The sequence below is a fragment of the Chelonus insularis genome, unplaced genomic scaffold (assembly GCF_013357705.1).
Source record: "Chelonus insularis isolate UGA/USDA-ARS -01 unplaced genomic scaffold, ASM1335770v1 contig_75_pilon, whole genome shotgun sequence".
Lineage (NCBI taxonomy): Eukaryota > Metazoa > Arthropoda > Insecta > Hymenoptera > Braconidae > Chelonus > Chelonus insularis.
In genome coordinates this window covers 460764-473683 of record NW_023276737.1, presented here as the reverse complement: position 1 = coordinate 473683, position 12920 = coordinate 460764, and the positions used below count along the sequence as shown (strand labels likewise).

The 12920-nt window shown below is 29.2% G+C and overlaps 1 protein-coding gene across 1 annotated transcript; it reads left to right on the top strand.

The window, feature by feature from the left end:
- Positions 1-10941: 10941 nt before the first annotated feature.
- pre-mod(mdg4)-X lies at positions 10942-12643 on the top strand. The gene is made up of 2 exons (XM_035090137.1): positions 10942-11198; positions 11273-12643. Exons 1-2 carry the CDS (start codon positions 11027-11029, stop codon positions 11488-11490), a joined length of 390 nt encoding a protein of 129 aa, XP_034946028.1. The 5' UTR covers positions 10942-11026; the 3' UTR covers positions 11491-12643.
- Positions 12644-12920: the final 277 nt, after the last annotated feature.

Sequence of the window (12920 nt, the reverse complement as noted above, 5' to 3'; positions counted from 1 at the left end):
GTATTAGGAATTTTAGTCTGAACTCTTCGATAAAATAGACATTAACCTTCTGTTACGAATCTTTGAATGTTTTTCTAAGCAATAAAAGACAAATTAATTAATATGCAAAAACCTAGTGTGTATATAAAAAAAAAAATATAAATTTTTTCTGAAGGACGATGAAAAAAAAGTTTACGTATCAATTAATGTCCATAATATAATTGTTTATGCTGAGTGAGTATGAAGGTGAACCAAAAAAGGTTGTGTCTTAGTTAGTTAGTGTATAGTTTATAATATTTTGCTGTATAATGTGGGATGTTCTGGGGTAACCCCCAAGTGCGTTAAAGCTCCACTTTAAAACGCGTATGTATGAGAGCGGTCATCGGTTTGAATCTCCCTAACACTGATTACTTTATTTGAGTAAAAAAAAATTCACACCCGAATTTTTTTCGCTTAACCACTAATAACTATGAGATATAAAAAAAACATAAGAGAGAGCAGGAAAAATACCTCAGTGACCTATGATGGCCCACTTGAAAAAATAGAAAAAAATACGTTAACAAGAAATTTCTTATATTTAATGTAACTATTGAAGTCTGTGCATGATAGCCAGATACCTTTCAAAACAACACGCACACTAATGCACAGGCTTTGATCATTTTCTTCATTTGTCCTTTGTTGATTAAAAAATTTCTAAAAATCATACGCATCATGTCTTTAATTGTCGATATGTCGTTTTCAAGATATTTGATAGGAAAGATTAAAAAAATTTAATAATTCAAAAAGAAATCCAATGAATAAATAGATGACGAAAAGTTCAGTTGAAATTTCATTTGATTATTGTAAATTCGTCTTCGCTTATATGAGTCAATAATTCAGTTTAGATACATTGAGTGAATTTTCGTAAACAAAGCTGCCTTTGTACTTGACTATATAACGCTACACACAAGGAATGTAAACATTAGGCCTACACAATTATTTGTTTTGGTTCGACTGGATGATATTATTTTACTGTTCAGATAATTTTTTACTTCATAGAATACCACTCACTTTACAAAAAATAAAAGTTGTAATTCTAGTAATTTTTACTTTCGAGATCAATCAAATATGAAGAGGTGAAGTTAACAATATTACATTTTTAACTTCCCAGTGGAAAGTTATTGTCATAGGTCCGATTTTGCAAATTGAAAATTTTGATATATCTCCACGTTTTAAGGCCTTTAGAGTCGAATGGTATAGTTTTTAACCCTTCGGAACTATTGTGTAGAGAGATTCTCTCACACTTTTTTTAAAACTTTTTTTTTTTTAAATTCAAATGGAATGACCCTCTGAAAATTTTTTTACCTTCCTAAAATTTAATGCTTTTAACGATACGAAAAGAAAAATCTTCTTAAACTTAAAAAATAAAGAAAAAAAATTCTTTATTTGTCGGCTGTGAGAGTTTCTCTCATCACGTAAGTTAAGTCAGGGACATAAAAAATTACTATTCGTATGACTTCGTTCCATTTTGGCTATCTCCGTAATTTCTAGCCGCCATATTTACTCTATGTAAATATACGAATATACATTACTCTGAAAGTCGTGTACAAGTGTACTAGTATTTTACTATTTTAAATAACCAAAAATGTGATAATTTATAAATAATAATTGTCAGTTATATCCTAGTTTCTAACTACTATTATTTATTCAGTGTACAAACGAAGGAGGTAAGACATATTATGTAATAATGCTTTTCTGCCATAAATACATACGTAACCTAAAAATATGTTTCAACTTGAGTGATTGTTAAATATTTACAAATTATACATAATATAATTGTTTAAATTATCTCAAATATTTTATTTTGTAAGATTTTAATAACTTAAATGAAAAACTTCTAACAAAATATAATAATTTGTCATTTATCACTTAAAAGTTGTTACTTTTTTCACGTATTAATGGATTTAATTTATACATTGAATAACAAATTTCCATTGAAAATAACCAGGTTACGCAATATGGACCGAGCTACAGATTTTGAAGACGAATGTGATACTGGTGTCTCCAATATTGATGAAATGTCTGACACCGAATCGGAATTTAGTGATCATGAATCTAACACTGAGCAATCAGATTCAATGGATACAGATGACAACAATAATAATTATGGTATAAAAATTTACTCCATGACTGACTCAAAGAAATTTTATACATATAATATAGACATTTACTGCGGAAAACAACCACCAGGGCCATTTCAAAAGTCTAATTCTCCATTTGATGTCGTTAAAAGATTGACCACTCCAATTCTAAAAACAGGTAGGAATATAACTTGTGATAATTATTTCACATCCATACCTCTTTCAACCTACTTATTAGAGAACAATACAACTCTTGTCGGAACCATCAGACGTAATAAAAGAGAAATTCCGGAAGCAATGACTGAAATTAAAAACAGGTCAATTTATAGCAGCAAATTTGTGTTTACCGATAAAAGTACGCTACCCTAGTAAAAAAATAAATACTGATTAGTACAAGAATATTATAAGATTCATATATGAATCCTCTCTGAAATTGGCCAGATATGAATTCTAGAAGAATCATATATGAAAACTATAACATTCATAAATTAGAAATTTTTTTATTTTAATTTTAATTGGTACATATAGAATTGAACGCAAACTGTAAAAATTACTAATATAATGTTCTTTAACCACTGTATTATTATTATTCAAAATACAAGAAATCAATGAATGACTTAATTAACAATAATTGTCAAACAAATAAGAATTTAAATATTTTAAACATTAATTTTAATTTTTTTGATTTTTTGTCCCACAATTTATTTCTCAAACTTCCATCGATGACAGAATCAATCATTTTTTTCCAACATGGAGAACCCGATGCTCTTCCACGAAATTCATCAAAATTTTCCGAGCATGTTGGTCAAGCGGTCCTCTAACACTATTATTTCACTTACATCTAAATTTTTTGGCTGTCCACCACATAGTGTACAGGTTCTGAGGGCAACTTCTATATAAATGAGATCCAATAAACCTCGTGCTAAGGCTTTTTGATCTCTGGCTCTTCTTTTAAGCATTTCAAAAGTAGCAGTCTCTACATAAATTCCAGAACCCTTTATAAGCTCCGTTGTTATTCCAGGTATTGCTTCTGGATATTTTAATGTCCATTTCGTATCTTTTATTTTTTGGTCATCACCATAATTTGGAGGTTGATTTTTTTCTTCTTTGAAATTTGCTGTTATTATTTCTCTAGTATATTTTATTTGTCTCTCATCTTCTGATTATGATGATGATGATGATGATGAAATTAAAATATGTTGAATTTTTCTTTTTTTATTTTTATTTGTATAATCGTCATTCTTTTTATTTTCTAGTGAATCATCTCCATTATTTTCATCTGAAATATAATTTTTTAATTCTTCAAATTGTTGGCTGACAGATGCAAGTGCAAGTGAGACATTCAATACTAATTTTTTTCGTTGTTCAGTGTCTGATTTAACTGTAAATTTTTTTACAGGTCCTGATTGAGTTGGTTGAGTGTCAATAATAAAATGAGGATTTGGTTCGGGAAGGGAAGATAGAGGTTGACTTGTCGATAAAAAGGAAACGGCTTTATATTACTTTTTTTCTTTTTTCGATGTTGATGGAAGATTTTCTCTCCAGGCTGGCTTTTCTTCATCTAAATTTTCCAAAATTTCTGCACTTAATGAATCAGGCTTGTCGTTTGGCTTAGTTTTTGAGGATTTCGAAGTACTTTTTGTAGAGGATTTGCGACTCTTTAAGACACGTTCATACTGACGATTGACTTTATCTAGAGTAGCGGTAGATACTCGGCGCCAAGTGCACATTCACCTTTTCCCTTTCTCTCTCTCTTTCTCACTAGCGCGCTCTTTCCCCCATGAGCGCCGAGGCTACCGACTACTCTATACACGAAAAATTTTGTGTGACGTCATCAACGCATCTTTATATGCAAATATCTTTATAATTGCTACATATTATGATTTCATATTTAATAGGTAGTTATCTTATATCATGAGCTTCCAATTAAACGTTAAACGAGAATTTTTTATTAATTATTAACGGAGTAATAAATAAGCCACGCCCCTAACAGCGATATTTCTGCTATTCAAGATTTTTTCGCTCGCTGTTTCACTCTACTTAATCGAGCGCTCTATCATGTGTTCTCTCTTACTGAATGTGTCTTTTGTCACTTTCTTTCACATTGGGCTCCCTACAGTGCCCTCTTTCTTGCGTTACGTATTGTAATCACTCTCTTTCACGTTAACCTCGTGATATTTTCTTCTCTCTTGCCTAATCAAGAGACATCTATGTTCTGAATAATGAAAAATTTTTCCCGCGTGTTGTATATTTAAATAAACTTTTTTAGGAATTATTGGTAAAGAAAAGTATTAAATAATCAATAAAAAATAAGTGTTTGTCGAATAATAACAACAAAAGAATATGATTAAAAAAATAAGAAGTGTTTCCCGCGTGTTGCATATCGATTTTAATAGATTTCATTTGGAATCATGGATAAAATGATGTTCTAGATGATTGAAAGAAAAAACAATTATAATAAATATCCAAAATTGTTATAAATTTTGTGGTTGGCTTCAAATAATGTCTTATTGAAATATCATATTTTTCACTATTTTTATAAGACATTATTTTATTGAACTTTTTTCTATTTCAGGAAAATAAAAAACTGGCTTGGCAAAGTAATAAAAAGCAGAAAATACACCTATGTAGCATAAGAACTATCCAAAATTGTTATAAATTTTGTGGTTGGCTTTAAATAATGTCTTATTGCAATATCATATTTTTCACTATTTTCATAAGACATTATTCCATTGAACTTTTTTCTATTTCAGAAAAATAAAAAACTGGCTTGGCAAAGTAATAAAAGAGCAGAAAATACACCTATGTAGCATGAGAACTATCCAAAATTGTTATAAATTTTGTAGTTGGCTTCAAATAATGTCTTATTGCAATATCATATTTTTCACTATTTTCATAAGACATTATTCCATTGAACTTTTTTCTATTTCAGGAAAATAAAAAACTGGCTTAGCAAACTAATAAAAAAGCATATTTCTATAAGACATTATTTCATTGAACTTTTTTCTATTTCAGGAAAATTGAAAACTGGCTTGGCAAACTAATAAAAAAGCAGAAAATACACCTATGTAGCATAGGAACTATCCAAAATTGTTATAAATTTTGTGGTTGGCTTCAAATAATGTCCTATTGAAATATCATATTTTTCACTATTTTTATAAGACATTATTTTATTGAACTTTTTTCTATTTCAGGAAAATAAAAAACTGGCTTGGCAAAGTAATAAAAAAGCAGAAAATACACCTATGTAGCATAAGAACTATCCAAAATTGTTATAAATTTTGTGGTTGGCTTCAAATAATGTCCTATTGAAATATCATATTTTTCACTATTTTTATAAGACATTATTTCATTGAACTTTTTTCTATTTCAGGAGAATAAAAAACTGGCTTGGCAAAGTAATAAAAGAGCCGAAAATACACCTATGTAGCATAGGAACTACCTAAAATTGTTATAAATTTTTAAATTTTCGAAATAAATAAAAATAAAAATTAAATAATTTTTAACGTTGTCGTCTTGAGACAGCACCATCGGAGAGCGCGCGTTGTTTCTAGTAACCTTATTGAACAAAAAAATTAATTTGGAAGAAGAAAATTTTTTTGGAAGTTTGGTGACTGTCTTCAAAATTCCAATTCGTCATTAAACTTTCATTTTGATCGCACGAAATGTTACCGAACTTTCACTTGCACGTATATATAGTACTATATAAATTTCTGGTGTCTATCTGTCTGTACGGAGTAATCTCCAAAACGGTTAATTCGATTGCGACCAAATTTAACAGATATGTAGAGGGGGTTGTTCGGAAAGTTATATGCTACTTGTTGTTAATGTTAATTGTTTATAACAATTAAATTTGTTATAAACAATTGAAAACAGGATTTATTCAATTTGAGATCTTTCAGCGGGAAATTTTTTTTTTAAATTCTTTCAACAGTTCCATATATTATAGTTCATACATAAGAACATTTGAAACTGAATTGGGCAGACTTTAAAGACAAAATTGGGCCAAGTTCCATAGTTTTTTGGTTTTGAAGATTTTTTTTTTGTACTTCAAAATTAACTGAAATTTTATAAGTCAATAGTACATTGCTAGTTCGAAAAAATTATGAAAAAAGACGCAGCTAACTTGGCGTTTTACTTGATTTCACATGTTTTTTTGATCCTACCTTTTTTCCATTTATACTAATTTTACTTGAATGTGGACTTGGCGCCAGTTTTTACAGGCATTCCAAGATGCCTGTTTTGTGCGGATCCAAAGATTCTGAAATTATTTTTTCTATATATTTTATATATACAATTATATGATTTTTTATTTATTTTATATTATATTATATTTTTTATATATATCAAATATACAATGATATTATTTGTTATTTATTTTATGCATGCAATAGTTGATTATTCAATTATTAGACCCTTTTTGATTAAGTCGTTCTATCAAGCATTTTTTCACATACTGTTTCTATGCATCATTACTAGTTATTTTATGATTGATTTATTTACCTGAAAGATATAAAAATTTTCCAGAAATAGTTGTCATTTCATTATAACTTGGCCAGTGAAAATCAATCTCATGGCCTTCATCTAATTTTGTATAAATTTTACAGATGGATGTTATTTCAATAGTATAAATACATGTATCTTTTCCTTCCACGAGAAAATGCATTTTATAAGTTTAATTTAAAGGCTTTCAGCACTTCTAAAAGTGACAAGAATAATGTTAGTTACAGTTACTATGGACGCAATGTGAAGATAGTCAATGTTAAAAAACATTTGTGTTCATTTTTTTTCTTTAATATCAAAGTTACTTTCAAAAGTAATTCCTCTGAAATAAGTATATGGTAATACAAATAATAATAAGAATGAAAAGACAATATCGACAGTATTTCAAAAACGTTGATGTAAGTTTACTTTTCATATGAAAAAGATATAAAAATTAATTATGTTATATCGTAGTCAGGTGTTCCTCGATCAACAAGAAGGCGATGGGAGCAGGAAAACGAACGAATAATTGTTGAAAATGAAACCCAATTAATTGGAGAAAATGATGATGATTCACTATCAAATTTGAGTGAAGAATCTTTAATTTTTGATAACAATTCATCAACGAATAATGAGGGATTTGAAAATGAATTTTCAAATTGTGAAGAAAAGAACGATAAAGAAGAAATTTCATGGTTTGATTGTCCACTTTATCCGCAATGTCAAATGAAAAATGCAGAATTTGTTTACCGATTGCTAACAATAGCTTTAACAAATTCGATGACGAATCAAAGTATTGAACAAATTCTACACTTATTCAATGATGCACTACCTCAACCCAACAAAATTCCCAACACGATATATTTTTTAAGAAAAATTCTAGGTGAAAATATTCCACATTTCAATAATCCTGTTCACAAAAACAGATTTTGTGAAGACTGTGGATCCTATTGTGGTACAATTTCTGATGTTAACGTAATTTCATGTCCTAAATGTAATAGATCTAATATTAATGGATTTTTCGTTGAAAATAATATTCGTTTAATTTTAATTAATTATTTTGAGGAACAAAACCTTTATAGTTTGATAGAACAACAGAATGGAATAATAGATGAAGAAAAAGATAATATTTTAACAGATATATATTCTGGTGAAAGTTATGAAAAACTGAAACAAGAAATACTACTATCAGATTATGACATAATTTTTATTTGGAACGTTGATGGTGCTCCTGTTAAAAAGAGTAGTACAACACAATTATGGCCAATCCAACTCCAAATACTTAATATCCTTCTAGCACAAAGACGACCGTTTCAGCTTGTTGCTGGTTTATATTGTGGAAGTAAAAAATCGCAGTCTTCTGAATTTCTAAAATCATTTGCTTACACTTTGCAATCATTATTTGAAGATGGATTTGATTGGAGACATCCAACAAAATGTATGATACATAGTCGAGTAATAGCTCCTGTAGCAAACTTAGATGTTCCAGCAAAAGCAGATGTATTAAATTTGATGCAGCATTCAGGTTACTATAGTTGTCCTTACTGTGAAAATCCTGGAGTGATTAGCCGTATTGGTTCTGGACATAATCATGTTTTCAATCTCCATAGAAAATATCGATCACGAACAGATGCAAGTATTTTATCGTATTCACAAATAGCTATAAGAAGAGGCATCAAGCATTATAAAGGAATCAAAGGTGTATCGATTGCTGCACTTATTCCATATTTTAATCTATCAACAGGATTTGTTCCAGAATATATGCATGGTGTAACAGGAGTTTTTAAAACTCTCATGAAATGCTAGTTCCGAAGAGAAGATACTGAATATTATATTGACAAATCAACTTGTAAAGAAATTAACAAAGAACTTCGTAATCTTCATGTACCTGATAATATCAATCGTGATATTCGGACCCTTAAATATAAAACATTCTTCAAAGCCTCTGAAATTTTAAATATAAATTTATATTGTTTTCCAGTTATTCTAAAAGGAAAATTACCTCAACGATATTTTAAACATTATTTACTTTTAGTGAGAGCTATTTATATATTATTGAAGAAAACTATTTCACTTGATGAATTAGATACAGCTGATCATATGATAACAATGTTTAGTAAAGATTTTATGCACTTATATGGCCTAAACAAATGTACTTATAATATACATCAACTTACACATTTAACACAATTTGTTCGACTGGACTAAACAAAATAAACATGGAAATTGTGAACAAACTAAATTTTTATAGTGCTAAAAAAATTCTTGACCATAAAATTTCAAAAGAAAATTCTACTGATAAATTAGATGATTCAGTTGTATTATCCTTTCGTATGGAAAATATTAATTTAACACAATCAATGTTTTTTGCGCTCCATACTGAAATTTCAATACCTTTAGATGAATTAGAAAATCAGATATTGGGTATTTATGTTCGAGTAAAGATCAAATCTAAAGTATATACTTCAGAAAAATATTATCGTGAGAAAAAAAAATGTAATTCTTGTATTGCTTGGAATAATCAAGTATTATTTGGTATTATTCAATTCTTTGTTCTAATTAATAACGATACATATGTTGTCATTCGTGAATTAGTACCAGTTTCTGATAATTCATATCATTCTTAATGTTATCAACAAAATTATATAGACTTGTCAGAATATTTAATTTGTGTTCGTGAAACTCAGCGTTACCAGGCTGAGCAGGTGCAAAATATTAATGGAAAAATCTTTCGCACAAAAAATTATGTCTGTTTAGTTGAAAATATTAGAAATCAATATTAGAAAAAGTTGTACATAAAAAAACTTTAATATAAATGATATAAAACATAAGTTCTAACAGCTTCTAATATGTTTAAATAATATTCAGTAAAATTTATTATTAACTGTGTAATCATCCGATGAAATTCAGCTTGAAAAATTGTTCATGCAAAAATTTTATAATTTTCATATATGATTCTTATACGATTCATATACGGCCAATTTCATATAGGATTCACATATGAATCTTATAACATTCTTATAAGAATCAGTATTTATTTTTTTACTAGGGTAGTGTCATATGTCCCAAAAGAATCTAAGAATGTTCTTATGCACTCTACTCTACACAAATCTGCTAAAATTGATGAAGATACTGGGGACAAACTGAAACCAGAAATAGTAACTTTTTAAAACCAAACAAAAACTGGTGTCGATGTTGTAGATCAACTGCAAGGAGAGTATGATGTTGGTCGAGATACACGACGCTGGGCAATGGTGATTTTTTATGCGTTTCTCAAGATTGCTGGAATAAATTCAAAAATTATTTATGATGAAAATACTGGCACAAAAGTAGCTCGGCGAGAATACTTGAAACAGCTTTACTCTCAGTTAGTTCATCCGCAATTAACTAATCGTCTTGAATTACCTACTCTATCCTTAGAACTGAGATCAATTATTTTAAAAACTGGAAAAATTAAGCCACCCAAGAATACTCAGCTTTCAGAGCGTGGATTGTGTTATCAATGTCCGCGTAGGGCAAATAGTTATACAATTAAAAGTTGTACCTCGTGTAATGCTCTAATTACTAATTACTTATAATTGAATGTGACAGTATTACTAATTAATCTTGTCCTTTTTGCCAAAAATAGTAGTAAGTTAGTGGTGAAATTATATCGTTCTTACTTAAACATTGTTACAATGTTTTGTAATATTTTATTATTCAACTGAATTGATGTAATTTAATATGTTAATTATCTTGACCATAAGAATAATATTATTATAAATAATAGTGATTCTGTGACGTTAATTTGGAGGAAAAAATAATTCTTGTTAAATATTAATAAGTAAAATAATTTTTAATTGAAATAAGTTAATTAAGGTCAAGTGCAAGTTTCAAATACGTGCAATAGTTGCAGTCAAATCATCACAAATATGTTCAAAATATGTAGTTTTAATTTCTCATGTTCAACTTTAATAAATTATTTGTTTGAATTCATTATTTTTCATTTATTGTGTAGTCATCCGAAATAAAATATTCTTTAGTTTAATAATCGTCATATTTAATATATCATGAAAAAGAAAGTGATATTTGATATTGTATTTTACTGGTAACGCGTGTTATTACCCGTAGACAAAAAACCCTCAGCGAAACTCCCGCAATCAAAAATACCTCTGTTATAATACCCGTGTTGAAAGTAACCGATAGATAAAATTCCCGCCATTAAAAATATTTGTCAGCTGTAGAAGTACCTGAATTGATTACGGAAATAGTCTGTCGGTAAATTATCTTCAAATTCGCGACATTACTGCTGTTAATTCGCGATCATGCCGTAACAAGGTGTATCGAATATCGATGAAGAATGGAGTAGTGTATATTTTGTTGTACATTAGTGAGACTTGTATTGTGTGTAAAGCAAGTACAAAGGGAATATTTTTCTGCAATTTCTAGCTGCTTTTTTTAGTTTCATGACGCTGAAATTTGTAACTTCCCAAAAAGGAAAGAAATTGTTATTGTTTGAGGGACATTTGTATTCGCTCAAAAGTTATAATAACGGAAGTGTCACATGGCGTTGTGTTTCGCACAATAGTAGGATGCCTTGCTCAGAAATTCTTCATACCAATTCTGATGAAGTTGAAGGTACGTAAATATAATGAATATTGGATGAAATGGTCTTGATTTTATATGTATATTATCAGCATACATTGTTTCAGGTAAAGTTGTTAGATCAGTGCCGAAACATGAGCATGCAGCTGATGCTGCGGAGGTTAAAGCAAAAATTTTACGTGCGAAATTAAAATGTCATGCGGGCAATAGTGATTCAGCACCGTTGAGCGTTATTGCTAAAACAATTCAAGCAGCAAAATCTCCTGTTGTTGGAAAAAATTTCATCGTTGCAGCATACAATCCATCGTGTTCGACAGGTGAATAAAATGCATGTAAAATCTACATCTCGAAGCGATTTGGTGATTCCAGAAGAATTAAAAGTAACCAAAAATAATGAGATTTTTCTGCTCCATGATAATGGTGGGAATAAATCGCGTTTTTTGATCTACTCTACAGCTGCTAATTCCGATTTACTATCACAGTGTGAAATGTGGTGTGGGGATGGTACTTTCAACTCTGTACCTTTGTTATTTAAACAGTTGTATACAATACATGGTGTTGTTGATGGACGTACTACACCGCTTGTTTATGTTTTGGCACCAGATAAAACTGAGAAGATCTACGTAAAAATATTAAGTGTACTAAAAGAACATTTATCTAATGAAAATCGATTACGATGTATGTTAACTGACTTTGAACTAGCTTATATAAATGCTTTTTAAATTGTATTTCCTGGAATTTTGGTTAGCGGATGTCTCTTTCATTATTTACAGTGTGTGTGGCGTCACATACAAGAGTATGGTTTACAGTCATCGTACAATAATTGTATCAGAGTTGCGCAAAATATCCGTATGTTGATGAGTTTGGCGTTTGTACCACCCAATGATGTATACGCTGCTTATGATGATCTTATTAATGGCCAATTTTTTGTTGAAAATAATGATATGCTTGGAAAGTTATTAGATTATTATGAGTCAACGTGGCTCGGATCATTGAAACGCAATCAGAAAACACGTTCTAATCCATTGTTCGCAATTAATATGTGGAATTGTTATGAACGCGTGTTAGCGGGTGATATGCGTTCGAATAACGGAGTAGAAGAGTGGCATCGATCTTTTAATGCGCTTGTAAGAACCAAGCATGCCGATATTGTTAAATTTATTTCGGCTTTAAAGGCTGAACACGCTATTGTTGATTTGAAAATAAATAAACGAAATACTGGTCTAGCTCCTCCGAAATGTCGGAAAGACTTTTGTGATTATAACACACGATTGAAAAATATTGTCGAACACTATGATAATGAATGCAAGTTGCAATATTTGAAAAATATAGCGAATGTGCTTCGTATTTAGCATCATACACGAACTTTTGAGCGCAAGAAAAATGTTAATAGATTAGATAAAATTAATAAGATAAAATTTCGATTTGTTTAAGGAATACTACAGTATTATGGAAATGTACCATTATTTAATGTTGAAAAAAAGGATTATATTAAATTATAAAGAAGAAAATCGTTAAGTTGTTTGGAAAAAATTTAAATTTTATTTCCATTCTTATTAAAAAAAACGTAATATAGTTCAATCGAATTTATTTAAAGGAAATACCATAATATATAATTATAATTTAATTATCAAACGTAAATTAACTCTAGTTTTTATTGTTATTGACACAATTACTGAGAATTTTCATAACTAATGTGACATTTATTCAATGGGTTTATTTTCGTATTGTAACACCTAAATTTTCTCAAGGCGA